General features: G+C 43.1%; 2 protein-coding genes across 4 annotated transcripts; one reads left to right on the top strand and one right to left on the bottom strand.

Annotated features, from left to right (window-relative positions):
- Nucleotides 1-447: 447 nt before the first annotated feature.
- LOC117847895 (mitogen-activated protein kinase 3) lies at nt 448-4269 on the bottom strand. Of its 2 annotated transcripts, none has more exons than XM_034729199.1 (3): nt 4147-4269; nt 2494-2922; nt 448-1421 (listed from the first exon to the last, which is right to left on the bottom strand). In XM_034729199.1, the coding sequence occupies exons 2-3, from the start codon at nt 2914-2916 to the stop codon at nt 732-734; spliced, it is 1113 nt and encodes a 370-aa protein (XP_034585090.1). In that variant the 5' UTR covers nt 2917-2922; nt 4147-4269; the 3' UTR covers nt 448-731. The 2 variants fall into 2 exon arrangements, with proteins under 2 accessions (XP_034585090.1, XP_034585096.1); XM_034729205.1 differs by having other exon boundaries at nt 2494-2919; nt 4147-4265.
- A 2845-nt stretch (nt 4270-7114) lies between these two features.
- Nucleotides 7115-17340, top strand: LOC117849932 (uncharacterized). 2 transcript variants are annotated; one of them, XM_034731689.2, is made up of 9 exons: nt 7115-7473; nt 7569-7751; nt 7840-13725; nt 14192-14993; nt 15135-15811; nt 15926-16049; nt 16128-16209; nt 16288-16398; nt 16774-17340. In XM_034731689.2, the coding sequence occupies exons 1-8, from the start codon at nt 7333-7335 to the stop codon at nt 16385-16387; spliced, it is 7995 nt and encodes a 2664-aa protein (XP_034587580.1). In that variant the 5' UTR covers nt 7115-7332; the 3' UTR covers nt 16388-16398; nt 16774-17340. The 2 variants fall into 2 exon arrangements, with proteins under 2 accessions (XP_034587580.1, XP_034587572.1); XM_034731681.2 differs by having other exon boundaries at nt 7116-7473; nt 14189-14993.
- Nucleotides 17341-17590: the final 250 nt, after the last annotated feature.

Below are 17590 nucleotides of genomic sequence, written 5' to 3'. Positions count from 1 at the left end.
GTGGATTAGACCTGTTCGCTTCAGCTTATCAGCTGGCTTATCAGCCACCGAACAGTATTTTTCTCTCACAACAAATCAGTCGTTTCAGCTTTTCAGCTAGCTTATAAGTCCAGCTGAACAGACGCAAGGGAGCTTGAGTTTCTTGCGAGAACGAGGTATATGCTTTTGCTGATGATGATGGCCAATGGCTGGCAGATCATATTCGTCCTGTTCCAGCTTTTTGAACTTGGGAGTCTTGGACAGATGTGAATCTGCTTCTTCACATTCAGATATCCCTTTTGGTATTCAAGAATTGTTTCCTCTCAGAAATGTACTCTTCCCGATAGTGTTGTACTGGTTTCGTCCGGAGACACAGATTCTAACAGCAGATCACTTGTGGGATCTGAAAATCTGAAATGTTTCCTCTCAGCAATTGAAATCTGAAAATCAACCCATAAACAGTAGAGATTACTGAACTAAGTACTCATAGGATTACTGAGCTCACTTTAACAGAGCTTCATGAACTCATACAACATCACACAACAGTCGACCGATGCATACACCAAGTAATGGTCCATGATGATAAAAGCTATCCATACGCCTCCTATTGGGCGCATCTTCGTATTTACACAAGCCAAGCATCAAACACACATTAAAGGTGCTACAAAAGCTAGGCGCCGTAGTCGGCTAAATCGCAGTAGGCTTTTATCAAAAAAAGGGTGAGCCTGCCGAGGTCCTGGGGCAGTAGGAGATCATGACATGCTTACTGCCGTGACGACTTCGGGGTGGTAGTGGAGCATCTCCTGCCACATCATTTCTCTGATCATCTCCGAGCTGATGTTTTCGTCTATGTCGAGATCGATGGGCACCTGGGCAGGAGGGTTCGCGCTTGGATCGTACAGAGGGGACATGTAAGGGTGCTCAAGAGCCTCGGTGACGCTGATCCTCTTGGTGGGGTCGAAGATGAGCATCTTCTGCAGTAGATCAATGGCGAGGGGGTGCGCATGCGGGTACATAGTTGCCAGGGGAACACCAGGAGTGTAGGGAAGGGACTTGATGTATCTCCGAGCTTTCGGGTTGTCGATGAACTCTAGGTCAGACTCACTCATGGTGCCGAGAACATTCACTATGAGCTTGAGCTGGTTTAGGCACTCGGTTCCTGGAAATATTGGCTTGCGGCCAAGGAGCTCAGCAAAGATGCACCCAACAGACCAAACATCTATGGATGTCCCATAGTTGTCACAGCAGAGGAGCAACTCAGGAGCTCTGTACCAGCGGGTGACGACGTATTCAGTCATAAACTGGCCTTTACTGCTGTTTGTACGCGCAAGGCCAAAATCACATATCTTCAGATCACAGTTGGCATTCACCAGCAGGTTTCCAGGTTTTAGGTCTCTGTGGAGTATTTCTGCTGAATGGAGATATTTCAGTCCTCGGAGCAACTACAACCAAGAAAAGGAAGAGTGTCTCAGATTATCAGTGAACGTAGATAGCAAACATCAAGAATGAAATGAAAAACATAATTAAAGATGGTCAAAATAAAAATGAAGCTGAATTGCTTAAGGGTAGGGTGAACAAGAAATTCATCAACCTGCTCTTTACTTCATGTAGAGAATAAATTCTAGTTTCGCATGCAGAACTAATTATTAATTATTGGATGGATTATTAAGCCCCTGTGCGGAACTACTTATTCAATTGGATGGATTCTTTTGTAAATATGCAATGCAGCTGAAAGAATTGCTACTAAGCAGCTTTACTAGATGACCCAATTTCAACAAAAGTCAACCTTTATTGGAACAGCAAGCCTGATCAAGTAAGTTCCTGGTTGCCTTACTCGATATATCAATTGGAATGGGAGATCTGGCTTGAACAAGTAAAATCAGTTGTAATTGATAAACAGCTAAAGAGATGGTATTAGTCTTAGGCTGCATACAGCATTTGTGGTGATGACTAAGATATAATCGTATATTTGATAAGCCAATGAGAGTGACTGGGTTTGTGAGCCTGTGACAACTGACAACATATGCAGATCAAATCAAACTTGAGAAATCCAAAATCTGTGAAACGAACCAGAATTAAGTTGCCAATTATTGTCAGTTCTATCAAATCCTAGTAATTAAGTGCAAGGATTTGTGAAACCAACCAGAATTCTTTGTGGATACCACAATATTCTCATATTTATCTGGATATCACAATATTCTTTTTGAAGAAGTATTATAATAATTTTACGTGAAAATGACTATCAGAAAAGGTGTCAACAGAGACTGATGCAACAGGGCTTAAATTGATTTTGATATTAGGACCGTATAGATACCCATTGGATCAGCAATTCAACGAAATCAACCTCAAATTAGTATCCATGCCAATAATACTCTGTTGCAGCTGAGCTACAGTACGCACTACACATCATCGCTAATGTTTTACAAAATACACAATTTCTGTTTTATTTGTTCAACAACATACTATATAAGAAAATAGTACATTCAGAATAGAGAAAATTGATCCAATCATTACCTGAAAAAGAAAATACTGGCAGTGATCATTGGAAAGCCCCTGAGGTGATTTGATTATCTGGTGCAAATCAGTATCCATGAGCTCATAGACCAAGTACACATCCTTAAAGCTCCTCCTGTGTGCTGGCATCATTATGTCCTTCAAAGCAATGACATTCTCATGGCGGAGATGGCGAAGGAGTTTCAGCTCCCGCAAGGTCCTTAGTGCATCCACACGGTTGTCAAAAACATTGTGTATCTTCTTTATTGCTACTTTCTCATTTGTCTCGCGGTTGATGGATGAACAAACTATTCCATAAGCTCCTCGCCCTATGGGCTTGATAGGCACATATTTAGTGTCTATCTCAAATAATGTTTGCCACATAGAGTAGTAATGCTTTCCTTGGCTTCCCAATCCATTTGGAGGATCCACCATCATCGCCATTTTCTACTAAGAAAATGAAAGAAATTAACTTAGTATATAAGTAATGATTTAAGCAGATGAGTTGGAAAAGTTATAAATGCAAATGACCTAAAAGCTTGTAGTCAAAGACCAGATATAACAGTGTGGTCACGGTTATCTAGAGTACCCACAAACTGCAAGTCACCAGCTATGTGGTAACTGACATGCTCTCAATTCTCACTTCTTAGCTGAGAGCATATCCACCTCAAGTGCACGCCAAATAACATGGCCTCCTCATCTTTTATACCAATGAGCATCGAGGTGAGACTCTAGCTAGAACATTTTGAACCCAAACCAAAATTGTAGTGTATACCATAATACAGCTATAATACCCATTACATCATAATCAGATCATGCAGTTGGTACCAAGAATGAGTAAATGTTCAAATGGAATCAACGTGCAGTCAAACATTAATGCAGCATTCTAAAAAATGCTGTACACCAATTCAGAAAAGGAGCTCGGTGGCCCAAAGAGTCCCAAACTTTGTAAGGATGCACAAGCTAGATGCAGCAGTAAGTACAAAATGCGAATGAATAACGTTCTAGCTGAATCACAGCATTGTTTCGACAATCAAGCTGTCCAAGCATATTCAATGCAAGGTCAACCCACCTCTGCAACTTCGCCTCTACGAAGTGTGCTTATTCTGCACAAACTAACTCTAGCCATCAAGCATTTGGTACCATCAATCTCTGGTCAGTGACTACCATTCATCACCCAACGCGCTGCCACCGGGCAATGTTGTCTATCACCTCCCATGCTCTGCAATAGCCTCTGTGCTACAATCCGAAGCTAATTTCCTAACCCAAATATGCCCCCATGCAAGAAATTTAGCCTATATCTAGCTCCTAAAGGCAACCACCCAAACGATTACGCGGCAACCAATCACAAAACCAGCAGATCACGGACAGTAACCAACCGATCACCACATTCCATGATCATTGCCGCGGATAGGGAGGCGTCCCACCCCCGAATTCATCACCAGAGCACAAGACGGTTGTTACCAAATTACACTCAGCTACGCAGGTGCCAATCAGAGCTTGCAATTAGAACTAGGGTAACCCAGATCAAGAGCTCGGAATGGTGCCCCAGCTCTGCCGAAGCGAGATCGGTCGAGCCCGGACAAGAACGCGCCGATCTTGGACGGTCGGGCGACAAACAAAACTACCCAAAGACAGAAAGGGAAAACAAGAGAAAAAAGGAAGCGCGCTTACAGGAGAAGAGGAGGAGGGGGAGGCGCGCCTGGGCGGGGCGGTGGGAAGCTAAGCCGCGAGCGTGGTGGGGAAGGGGGAGGAAGAAACAGAGGAGAAGGGAGTCCCGTGAGGCCGCGAGGGGGGGGGGGGGGGGGGGGGGGGGGCGGGGTGGAGGGGAGGGAATATTCTGTGACGGGTCACGGCGGCGCGCGCGCGCCCGTCGGATGCGGGGGTGGTGCCGTGCCGTGCAGCGGCGCGCGGTGGTGGGGGTGGGGCTACGTCGCGCGCTCCCGAGGCCGACACGGGGTTGCTCGGAAGTCGGGGCGGCCGGGAAGTAGGGGAGGGAAGGAAGGATGGGTGTGGTTGCTGGCTGCATGCATGCGAGACGGGTCGGGCGCGGGCGGCAACCGCGTCGTGCGTGCGTGCGTGATTGGGGGAGAGGTGGGTGACGTGCCGACCAGCCGGCCGGTGCAACGAGAGCCGGCACTTGGCACGGCACAGCACGTGACAACAACGCAAGAACCCCTCTTAAAGGGTTTTTTTAATATTTTCCTAAATAAAATCCGACGCAGATGTTCACACACATGTGCTGTGCTCGTAATCGCAAGTGACGTAGCGCCGGGATGAAGACATAGTATAATTAGGGGATGAAGATACAATATAATTAGGGGGTGCTATGTACCCATGAAAATTTGAAAAAATGCATCCACAAGTCAAGTGCCTCTCTCACATATTTGCTCTGTCTTCACCACTGATTATCGAAGTTTTAAGAGAAATTTGGGTAACCTTACTAATCAGGTGAGCGCGAGTCGCTAAGAGATTCGACCAACCTCCAGAGCATAAAAGAAAAACAAAGTAAGGAAAATATTAACCACCTGGAGTGGTCTATATGCATGATTCATGAAACAAATGTGCTTACGGTACTTTGAATTTTGAAACATCCAAATGTACCTTGCAGAAAGAAAACACTTGTGTACGCTAAGCTACGACCTCTGGTAGAAAAATCCATGTCATCCAATTTTTAGTAAGCTCTTTTCGCATTTTAAATGGGCAATGGCATAGGGGTCATAATTTAGTATCGAACACCACATTTGTATTATCAAAATGTATTGAACCTCGACTAAGGAAGAGGGTCTCATCTTGAGTGAGTTCACTATGGACGACATGAATCCACTTACCCACATCAATATCCACTTTGAACACCTTGACCTATGTCACAGTCGTTCCAGGACTACACGGCATGGATCTTGAAAACTGACAGGTGGGCCAACAGGTAACAGTTTCCACATACTTGGGGGGTAATCTTGGATTCTAGAGGAAACGTCGTTTGCACACATGTACTAGCATGCAGATATTCAGAGCTCTCTCATCGTAAGTGTTGCCTATTACTTCAGCACTGGCTAGCTTTAATCCCAGTTAATGATTAGCGTTATACTTGGGAAATTGTCCACTCACTGCATAACAAGAGATCACACACTAGTTTGCAGGCAGTGGATCAGGATAAGTACAATAGATGAGAACATGAAGAAGGCCTTCTTCCTTTGTAATATGTACTCATGAACGGTACGGTGCTGTCACCCTGTACTTGATGGCTACGGATTCTCTAGTCCTTGATCCCTAAAATATAATGCTCCTTGTTTTAGTAGTGCAAGTATAGGAGAAGAATGAATCTAGGACCGTTTGGTTAAAAATTAAAATGTTCAGCTCAACTTTTACTTCAAATATTTGAAGAGAGGAGATGATGGCACCGGCGCACGACGCGGCACAACATTACACATTTACGCACGTACCTGAACTTTTACTTCAAAATATTTGAAGAGATGAGATGATGAGGTTGTTTGCTGCAGTTGATAGACCATGCAATATGCAAGTTCATTTGATGTCAAGAATGAAAATATAAAAGAATGATGCATTGCAATAGTAAAATCCGAATCTCTGCCATTATTTAATTGATGCACGAATTGATGTGATGAGGTTTCTGGCTGCAGTTGGTAAACCGGTGAATGCAATACGCAAGATCTTAATGTCAAGAATGACTATATAAAAGAATGATGTATTGCAAAGTTACATTGTTGTACATGCCTAAATAGTAATTTGTCCTGTAATTTATTTTCTGCTCTCATTTGAATTCCGTGCAGCCTGAAATGAAATCTGTTCAACAATAAATTTCAGCTCTTTCTTTTGATAAAATTTCAATGCTCCTCTTAACAACCTAATTAGCTCATCCTATCCCCAGTTCACTGCGATTTAAATCAAGTAAGTGTGTACATTTGCAAGTATTATCTAATATTACTGCAAATCGGTTAACATGGTTTTTCCCATCGGAATAGGTGGTTCAGGAATACATCTGTTGGTTTTTTTAGTCATTGTTGGCAGGGTCGAAGGATTTGTTTGAGGTTTTATTTTTTTAAAAAAGTTTCACTGTGGTATTTGTTTTTACAATATACTTATGGGCCGTGGGGTGATCGATAATTCAATATTGCCGCGAACTGAGCGTAGCTCAGCTGTTAAGGTTCCACCTCGTGGGTGATCGATAATTTGATATTGAGCTCAGCTGAAAAGGTTCCTTGTGGTGGAACCTGCCCACCAGGTTCGAGTCCTCGGCTCGGCACTGGTGCTCGCATTTTTCTAGATTTATTCCAGGATTTAACCGCACGCTATTCTTTTAGAGGTAGGTGACATGCCCGTCGACAGCGAGACGTCAGTGGTGACTTCGTCGATCTCGAAAATTTATCACCTCAGTTTTTCAAAGATGCTCCCGAGTAGTAGCATTGTGTGTGTGTGTTCGTCGGGTGGGTACGTGAAACCGTCGCGTTCGAACCGACACCGGCCACCCCGAACAGCAGTCGGTCCTTGTGCAGTTGATCCCTGACACGTGGACCTGACCCCACACGTCAGTAACTCGACTGCATAGGGTCAAGCACCAACCGGGTCGGGCCCAGCGCGGTAACGTAACGTGGAACACGAACCTCTCTTCTGTTTCTTTTTTTTTTTCCCGGCGTCAATTTCTTCCTCCTCGTGTTCCCAGAATCCCCCAAACCCGAGCGCGCGCGATTCCCTCCCGCCTCCCAGATCTTGCAGATTGGCGCCAACCCGGTCCGATTGGGGGGCAATCCGCCGGCGCCTAGGGTTTGGGCGGGCGGGATTGGTTGATGCCTCCCCGCCTCTCGTGACCGCTACTGCCCCGGGGCTGGAGATCTCCTCCGCATGGATCACAGGGGCGGCGGCCGCGGCGGCGGAGGCAGAGGGGGAGGCGGCGGCGGCAGAGGAGGAGGGGGAGGAGGAGGAGGAGGAGGAGGCGGCGGCAACAGTAGCCGCACCGATCTCCTCGCTGCCGGGCGGAAGAAGGTACGAGTCCCGCGGATTCCTTCTCCCCATTTTTTTTGTGCGTTTTTCTCTCTCTCGCGATTTCTGATCGGGTGTTGCGTTCTGCTTGCGTGCAGCTGCAACAGTTCCGGAAGAAGAAGGGGAAGCGGGAGCCCGGGAAGAAGGCGGCGGAAGCCGACGCCGACGCGGAGGCCGAGGAGGGGGCGGCCAAGGCGGAGGAGTCCACCGTGCCCGAGCCGAAATCGCCTGTCGGGCTGAAGTTCCTCGCCGGGGTGGGCGGCAGCAGCACTCCGTTTGAGGTGAAGCTCGTGTTCTCCAGTGTTGAGAGTCTGGGTTTTGAGTGGGTTGCTGGTGTTGCCTGTGTGTAATGCTCGTCTGTCAATGCAGGAAGCGGAGACGTCACAGGCGGAGCAATGCAATGGCGAGGGGCCTGGGGCTGTGGAGTCCGGCTCTGTGGAGAATGCTGATGCAGTGCGAGAACAGGAGACGGCAGCTGATGGCTCTGATGCGCATAATGCTGGTACTAGTGAGCAGGGCATTTCGGAGCAGCATGAAAGCCAGGCAGCTGATGGTGAGGATCTAGCAATCCAGGCTACCAGTGGAGACGGCAGTGGTGATCTTGTGGAAGGAGCTCAGCTGGGTGAGGTGCATGTTGATAAGAAACTGCCAGATATGACTTTGAAGGATAACATGGAGTTGGATGCTTCTTCTGAACGTGATGGAGACGGTGATGATTGCAATCAACTTGGGGAACACCAGCAGGTGGAAATGGAGCCTGTTGAAAAGCCAACAAGCTCTGATTCCGAAGAAGTCGCCGAGGTGCCAATTCCTTCTCAAGACACTGGAGCTGATAATAATAATGATGAAGGAGCTCAAGAAATGTTGACAGATGTTTCTAGGATTCCATTAGATGGAGATATACAACATGACATCGAGCCCACTGTTTCTGCTGAAATAGTTGCTGCGACTGCACTTGAAGAAGAGTTGACTGTTGCAGCTTCACATGAGATTCCTGAGAGTACTGCGGGAAGAGGCACTGAGGAGGAAACTGATGGAGTGGGCAGGGAAGCTGTTGAAGAAAATCCAAGTACAACACATGTAACTGATGAAGATTTGAGTGTACAGGCCAAGCCAATAGGGGCAGTGGATACTCCACTTTGTGAACAGGATGGTGATCCAGCTTTATTTAGAAGTGTGGTATTGCAAGGCATTGTGCCAGATCATTTTGAGGATATACAGAGGCATCTGTACTCTGCAACTCTATCGAGGGATTTTCTCCAGTTGCAGTTAGATGAGGTTGCTGGTCATTATTCAGATGTTACACAGCGGTCTTCTGATGAGATCACCAAGCTCCAGGTACTACTAAAAGAAACTGAAGAAAGCAATCTGGCAGTTAGCAAAGAGCTTCATCAATGTAGACATGAGCTTTCCAAGGTGAGCACAGTTAAGGGAGAACTTGAACTAATCATGGCTTCCTTGAAAGAAGAAATCAACACTAGCAACTTAAGGTGCACACGTTTGGAGAGTGAGCTACATTCCTCCGAGGAGAACACAAAACAAATGCAGAGTGAATTAGCTGACAACAGATTGTTACTGGAAGCCCTGCAAAAGGAAAACCTGGAGCTTAGTGCAAGCCTTGCTTCTGAGAAAGAAGCCAAAAAAGCAGCTGAGGAGCAGCAGGACCATCTATCTTCTGATAACAGGAAGCTTTTATCAGAGTTGTCAGGTCTTGAGCTTAACTTAGCTTCTATGAAAGAGGAAATGGATGCTGGCAGTAGCAGATGTGAAGTTTTGGAGAAAGAGCTGCGTTCCTCCAATGAGAATTTGGAGCATACTTTGACAGAATTGGCAAATTATAGGGCTCTGTTGGAATCATTGCAAAAAGATAATTTGGAGTTATCTGCGAATTTTGTCTCTGAGAAAGAAGCAAAAAAGAAACTTGAAGAAGACAATGTGGATTTATGTAATGAAAAGGGTAGGCTTTCTTCAGATTTATCTGAACTAAATGACAAGTTGAACCTTTCATATGCCAAGCATAAGCAGCTTGAGTCACATGTCAAAGATACGGAAACATACTTTGAACAACTTACGGAGCAGCTAATTGAGGAAAATCTGTATGCTAGTAGCAGCGCAGATGTTTACCAATCTGCAATCAAAGACTTGCACGCTAAGTATAATGTGGTGCTGGGCCAATTTCAGAATGTTGTGCATCAAGAAAGTGATCTTCATTTGGACCCACCTAAAGTCAATACTGAAAATGCTGAAAGAACCATTACGAGGCCTGTACTTGTTGGCCATGGTAATCATCAGTGCACTCCTAATCTGGCCAACACGAATGACTCATGTAACTCTACTGCTTTACAGTTACTGAAGGGCCATCTAGAGGTGTCTAAAGGTGATTTGCATGACCTTGAAAAGTTGCTAGAGAGGATTTCCTCTAGGTCTGATGGACGTGTTCTGGTATCGAAGCTCATAAAATCATTCGAGCCTAAAGGAAATGAGGATGACACTGGACTAACTGAGGGGGAGCACGATGAATTACGAAAGTCAACTCGGGAGATGATACGTCGCCTTGGGGAAAAGTTTATGGCAATGAGCTCAGATATTACAAAAACTGAAGAATATGTGGCTGAACTTTGTAACAAAATTGAACTTTCCGTCAAGTCTACTGCGCAGCATGATATAGATAGACAACAGACTGTTGTTCTTGCGGCCAAAATGGATGAACTTGCTGGGAAGCTGAGCAACTACAAGGAGACAATTGATAATCTGCACAATCAGGTTGCTACTGTTCAACAGGATGCAAACAGTAATGCTGAAAGGCTCATTGATCAAGCAGAACTGTTGCAAAAGGATGCGGTAGAAAGGATTTCCATTCTTGAGAAGGAGAGGGTGTCTTTATCAGATTTGCTCATTGAAGTAACAAATAGGCTCACCTCTTTGGGATGTACTATGTTTCCTAATGATTCCAGTGAAAGTGAAGATCTCAGTTTCCGCACTTTGAGCTGTGTGGATCTTGTTGCTACATCATTCCAGAGTCTTCAGGAGAAATTAGAGGCTGCTCAAATTGATAATGCTCAGCTCAATAGTTCTCTGGTGGAGCTCAGGAAAGCAAACTGTGTTGCTCAAGAGAGGAGCGAACAAGCATTTGAAACTGTCAAGAAACTGTATGATTCCCTGCAGGAACTTCTATGCGATTCACTTAAAAATTCAAATGAATTTGGTGGAGGGGACAGTGCTGAGGAACCAATTGAAAGTCAATATGGAAGACTCATCGAGCATTTAAAGAATTTGTTGCATGACCACCATACTATGCTGTCATCCAATGCTGACCTTGAGTCAAGACTGTTGAGTAAATGTGAAGAGGTCGAGGAGCTCAACATGAGATACAGTTCTCTAACAAAAAATTTGAATGATGTTTGTGTTATGAATGAAGAGCTTAAGTCAGCTTCTTTAAGCAAAAATGCCACACAAGATGAACTACACAGTAGATGTCTTGCTGTAGCTGAAAAGTTGGTTTCCCACTCAGTAAATCATTCCTCAGCAGGTGTTCAATTGATATCTGATAGTGGTGAAGGGTTTAACAAGGAAGATCATATACTTACCACCCTTCTCCCATGCATTGAGGACGGTGTGGCTTCATGCATTGAGAAATTTGAAAATGCAGCTGAAGAAATCCGCTTGTCAAAGATATGCTTGCAAGATATCAATATTTTTGACCAGATTTCATTCGACAAGTGGTCTTACCCCTTGCCTACATTGATCAAAGAGGAAATCTTACCAAAGCTGTCTGACTTGCAAGACAGAATCAACCAGCTCAATGCACTAAATATTCAGCTGGAAACTGAAGTTCCAGTCTTGAGGGATGGCATGAAAAAGCTTGATGAAGCTCTTGGAACTTCGCGTACTGAGCTTCAGAAAAAGGTTTCTGAACTTGAACAGTTTGATCAGAAACTTACATCTGTCAAGGAAAAACTTAGTATTGCTGTTGCAAAAGGTAAAGGTTTGATTGTGCAGCGTGACAGCCTTAAGCAGTCTCTGTTGGAGAAGTCTGGTGAGGTCGAGAAGCTCACACAAGAACTGCAGTTAAAGGAAACATTGCTGAAAGAGTTAGAAGCTAAGCTCAAATCCTATACAGAAGCAGATCGAATTGAAGCTTTGGAATCGGAGCTCTCATACATAAGGAATTCAGCTACAGCTCTAAGGGACTCATTTCTTCTAAAAGACTCTGTTCTTCAGAGAATCGAAGAAGTCTTAGAAGACCTGGATTTGCCAGAGCAATTTCATTCTCGAGATATAGTTGAAAAAATTGAACTGCTGTCGAAGATGGCTGTTGGCACTTCATTTACTCTACCTGATGGTGACAAGAGATCCTCTGTTGATGGGCATTCTGAGTCTGGTGTGGCCATGGATGTGATAAATGATGAGCAGAACTCAAATTCAAATCCAGCATCAGATGAATTAAAGAGCAAGTATGAGGAGCTGCATAGGAAATTCTATGAGCTGGCTGAACACAACAACATGTTGGAACAATCTCTAGTGGAGAGGAACAGTCTTATACAGAAATGGGAAGAAGTCCTTGGTCAAATTAGCATCCCCCCACAGTTCAGGATGTTGGAAGCAGAAGATAAGATAGAATGGTTAGGAAACAGACTCTTGGAGGTGGAGCAGGAAAGAGATTCATTACAGTTGAAGATTGAGCACCTTGAGGATTCCTCTGAAATGCTTATTGCTGATCTAGAAGAGTCGCATAAAAGGATATCTGAACTCAGCGCAGAGGTTGTTGCTATAAAGGCTGAGAAGGATTTTTTCTCACAAAGCCTAGAGAAACTGAGATTTGAGTTCCTTGGACTCTCTGAGAAAGCAGTTCAAGATGAGTTTGTCAGAGATAATTTGAGAAAAGATCTATCTGAATTGCAGGAGAAGTTAGCTGAGAAAACCGAGGAGAGCAGGCACTATCATGAAATGGACACAGAGATCCACAAGCTGCTGAATTTGGTGCAAAACACATTGCAGGATGGCAGTGATTCAGAAATTTCATCGGGTGACACTTCTGCTGTTTTGTGCTTGGGTAAATTGTTGAGGAAACTTTTGGATGACTATGGTACTCTTTTGTCCAAGTCCACTGAAGGCAATTTTACTGAGAGAGATATTCAATTAGAGGATATCAAGCCATCTAATGATGCTTCTACATTGGATACTGGTACAAGCGACAAAGAGATCGAACTAAATTCTTTAAATAATGAGTTAGATTATGCTCGCAACAATCTGGCCTTAGTGGAGCAGCAGCGTGATGAAGCTGTGGAGAAGACGCAATCACTAATGCTGGAAATTGAGACCTTACATGCTCAAGCTCAAATAAACAAATTGCAAGAAAGTGATGCTGAGCAGATGCAAAAGTATCAGTCGCTAGTTCTTGAACTAGAATCTGTGGGTAAGCAGCGGGACAATCTGCAGGAGCAGTTAAATCAGGAGGAGCAAAAGTGTACCTCATTGAGGGAGAAACTAAATGTTGCTGTCAGAAAAGGGAAGGGCCTAGTGCAACACAGAGACAGCCTGAAGCAAACTATAGAAGAGATGAATGCTGTGATAGAGAAACTTAAGAATGAAAGAAAACAGCACATAGAATCACTTGAGACTGAGAAATCATCTTTAATGGATCGATTGGCTGAGAATGAGAAGAGCTTGCATGAAACAAACCAGTATTTGAGTGGATTATTAAATGCTTTAAATAAAGTGGACATTGCTCGGGAATTTGATACGGATCCAGTTACCAAGGTTGAAAAGATAGCAAAATTTTGCCTTGACCTACAGGAAACTGTGGTTTCATCACAGAATGAAGTGAAGAAATCGAAACGAGCAACAGAGTTGCTTCTAGCTGAGTTAAATGAAGCTCATGAAAGGGCTGACAACCTGCAGGAGGAATTGTTCAAGGCAGAAGCTGCACTTTCTGAATCTTATAAACAATACAGTGTTACAGAATCTGCAAGAGCTGATGCTGTTCGTCACCTTGAGCATGTTATGCATGCGCAGTCACAGACAAGAAGGAAGCAATTAGATCATTTGATGGAGTTGAACTCCACCAGCAGTCAACTAAGAGAAGTCTGCTTTGAACTTTCACATCATCTTGTCAATGCATTCAGTAAGGATGTGGACCTTATCTGCTATATGGAAAACTTCATGAAGTCTTCTGGTAAATGGATAGATGGCACAAATATGATGGATGTACCGATTGCTTCTAAACATGTTTTGTCCAACCGCATAAACAGCAAGGTATATTATGCTTTAAGTAAACTTCTATGTGTTTTTCTTCATTTCAATATATTTACAGTCACAGCATCTTAGCAAGTTTTATACCATTTTGAAACGACTGATTGCTTAGGTTAACTTGTATTTGTGTTTCGCCACATGTATATCCAAGACACGTAATACCTACTCATTGTCCTGCATTTTTTGCATGGTTAGATAACTCAACCTATTTTTCTTTTAATGAGATTCATATTGTTAAAACTTAAAAGATAATATCTATATAGAATATATCCTTATCCTTAAACTTTCATGGTACCTTGATTCACCAAGGAAGTCATCAATATTTTCCTCGGAATATGGCATTTCCACCCATAATGAAATGGAAGACCTTGCTTTTTTTCCTGCGCTGAAGCAGTACACATATGTTGTTGCTATATGAGATAATAAGGGCGTTACTTTCTAATTGGTCTTAAATTGCTCTTTACAGAAGGCTCATATTCCAAATGCTCCTTTGGAAATTAAGATGGATGATACCGATGAGAGACAGATTTTGCATCATCTTGCTATTGCATGCCGTGCTTTATCTGAGTGTGTAAAAGACTGTAATGATCTCAAAAGAAGCATTGATGAGCATGGCTTTTCAGTTGAACAGAAAGCAACAGAGCTGTTTGATGTAATGTCCAACTTGCAGAACAGACTCACTTCTCAGCAAAATGAGTTGGAATCTTTGAGAGCAAAATTTGTTGAACTACAGTTGGAGATGAAAGGAAGAGATGAGGAGATTGTATCTGAACGCAGGAATATGAGCTTGCTATATGAAGCATGTACTAGTTCAGTTGCTGAGATTGAAGGGATGACTGATATATACCCTGGTAACCAGAGCTATGCTGTTGATCATTCTGCAGATGAACGTATAAAATCATTAGTTGAACAGTTAGTTCTAGCTGTAAAAACTTCTCGGAACAGTAATGAAGGCAGCACAAAGGAACTGAAGGCTACTGTTCTTGAGTTGCAGCAGGAGCTTCAAGCTAAAGATATCCAAATCAGCACAATCAGTTCAGAGCTTTCATATCAGTTAAGGGCGGCTGAATCTTCTGCAAAGCAGCTCTCAGTCGAGCTCGAAGGTGCAAAAATGGAGGTCCACAATTTGGCGAAACAAGTTGATATGTTGCATAATGAGAACAAGGCTTTAGAGACTCAAGTAAATGAGCTTAAAAATATGGAGTCAATGGCAAGTGAGCAGCACGGAAGAATTAAGGAATTGACTGATGAACTAAGCAGAAAAGACCAAGGTGAGCTGTCAGAACATTTTGATTCAGTTTGGTTTGGTTACTTATGTTTTGTTCACTGCTACATGTTTTCGCATAATTAAAAAAATCCGAAAATATTTGTTCCTATGGTTGTTAATACTTTTTTTTGTGTGTATTCTGCAGAAATTGAAGGTTTGATGCAAGCACTTGATGAAGAAGAAAAAGAGCTTGAAGTCATGGAGAACAAAAGTCATGAGTTGGAGCAAATGCTGCAAGAAAAAGAATTTGCTTTAAAGAGCGCAGAAGTTTCTAGGACTAAAGCTCTGGCAAAACTTGCAACGACTGTCGACAAGTTTGATGAGTTGCATAGCTTGTCTGAAAATCTTCTTGCAGAAGTGGAAAACCTTCAGTCACAATTGCAAGAAAGAGATTCAGAGATCTCTTTTCTGCGGCAGGAAGTTACAAGAAGTACGAATGAACTGCTAACCACTGAAGAGAGCAACAAAAAGTACTCATCACAGATAAACGATTTCATTAAATGGCTAGAAACAGCACTTTTGCAGTTTGGCGTGCATTGCGACTATGATGGCACTCCAGTTCCTGTCTATATGGAGATGTTGAGCAAAAAAATAGGATCTCTGATATCTGAATCAGATGATTTAAGGGTTGTAGTCCAAAGCAAAGATTCTTTACTACAGGTTGAGAGGACCAAAATGGAAGAATTGATGCGTAAATCAGATGCTCTAGAAGCTTCATTGAGCCAAAAGGATTCTCAAATAGGGTTGCTTCGCCGGGATAGGGCATCCAGTCAACTGAACAGATCTATAAACTTGCCTGGCACTTCAGAGATTGAACAAATGGTAAGTATGTTCTATTTTGTGAATATAAAAGTACCTGTACAAACTGGATAGAACAAATTAATATGTATTGGATTTGTTTATATATGCTTACTTGCATATTTCAATTGAGCGCAGAATGACAAAAGCCCAGCAGTTGTCACTCAGCTTCGAGGCGCGCGAAAAGTCAACAATGACCAAATTGCTATTGATGTAGAGATGGATAAAGACAAGCAATTAGATGATGAAGATGATGATAAAGGTAAGCATGTGTCCTGCATCCTAAATACAGACTCACTTTTAGTTTTGTTCTCTGGTTGATTTCAATTTGTTATTGCAGCACATGGTTTCAAGTCATTGACTATGTCACGCTTTGTTCCCAAGTTCACTCGACCGATATCAGACAGAATTGATGGGATGTGGTAACTGCAATTACACCTGTTACTTTACAGGTTGATGATGTTTTGGCAGAGTCACTAATTTTCCTTTTATTTTAACAGGGTCTCTGGTGATAGATTGCTCATGAGGCAACCGACCTTAAGACTTGGCATCTTGATATATTGGATTGCATTGCATGCGTTGCTTGCTAGTTTTATTTAAAGTCTGTAGAGGTGAGTGATGGATGACTTCACTAAGCACCAACTAAACTTTCGACTGTTATGACCCTGCTGCGCGCTGTGTATGGCAAACTGTGTTGTGCATGTTTAAACATGACACACTCGTGCACCATGTTTTATCTACAGTTTTTGCATAACATGCGCACTTCATAACAATACTGTAGCACTGATCTGATCCAAATCAATGGTTTAGGAAATGATAAGCGAATGAAACAAGACAACCAGTAATTCTCTTAAATAAGACGTGTCAATAAAATGATTATGGAACCATCCTGATAAAAGGGCACTGCTATATCATATTTTATCTGCATGGAATTGTGTTTTTTTTCCCATTCATATTAACGAAATTCTCCTGATGCTATTGTGCAGCTGTAGTGATGTCCTTGGCGAGTGACTGTACAGTACTGTGTCTATGTCCATAGCAAAACTATGCTAAGCAAGCAGTCAGCACTAATACCATGATTTCTTTTGGAAATGTTACTGAATACTTGAGCCGTATTGGCAGCTGCGAACCATCTTCAGGATGCATTTTCACCCGTCTTCCTCATGCCTTGAATCCCATCTAGCCTAGTTTTGGGGGTCCAAGAGCGCCTGCGATGGCCAGACAATGATGCAAATGGCTGGAAGAGAACTGAAGAAGCAGCAGCAACGAACCCATGTACATACATTTTTGTTTGCTCTATTCTTTACTTTTAGAAAGATGGAGGGCGTTTCACATGCTAGCATCTACTATACTATATGATACAGGATTACATTACAGGAAAGTGACATGGTAGTTTTGGAAGTTAGGGTTTTGGGATGGTAACAGGTTGTCCCCCTCCCTTGAGTTGCCCCCACATATTTTCTCAAGCCTTTTTTCGTTTACATGTACAACACAGTGATTATTTCATTTATTATTATCCATACTGTGCAATGGGGAGCTTGCACATTTTATTCTCTTCTGGTGATGCTGACACAGGAACTAGAAAATTACCATACGACCTCTGGTGGATGCAGACGTAAACAAAGCACTGGTTTGATTTGTACTTTTGACATTTTTTTGTTCGAAAAACGCCACCGATTTGTACTTTTGACAATTTTTCGTTCGAAGAACGCCACCTTTGACAAGCACATTTGGCCCAACAGTGTTTCTTCCTTTCTGGTGTCTATAAACATTCTGTTTATGTTTTATAAACAGACATTTTAG

The sequence above is a fragment of the Setaria viridis genome, chromosome 1 (assembly GCF_005286985.2).
Source record: "Setaria viridis chromosome 1, Setaria_viridis_v4.0, whole genome shotgun sequence".
In the NCBI taxonomy this organism is placed as follows: Eukaryota; Viridiplantae; Streptophyta; class Magnoliopsida; order Poales; family Poaceae; genus Setaria; species Setaria viridis.
This window is presented reverse-complemented; position numbering and strand designations above follow the sequence as displayed.

Excerpts from the sequence above, each read along its gene's own strand:
- LOC117847895 (XM_034729199.1), bottom strand. The coding sequence starts at position 2,916 with ATGGCGATGATGGTGGATCCTCCAAATGGATTGGGAAGCCAAGGAAAG. Across the intron at positions 1,422-2,493 it reads GCCAGTATTTTCTTTTTCAG|TTGCTCCGAGGACTGAAATA; the intron begins GTAATGATTGGA and ends TCTTGGTTGTAG.
- LOC117849932 (XM_034731681.2), top strand. The coding sequence starts at position 7,333 with ATGGATCACAGGGGCGGCGGCCGCGGCGGCGGAGGCAGAGGGGGAGGC. Across the intron at positions 7,474-7,568 it reads TCGCTGCCGGGCGGAAGAAG|CTGCAACAGTTCCGGAAGAA; the intron begins GTACGAGTCCCG and ends GCTTGCGTGCAG. Across the intron at positions 13,726-14,188 it reads CCAACCGCATAAACAGCAAG|AAGGCTCATATTCCAAATGC; the intron begins GTATATTATGCT and ends TGCTCTTTACAG.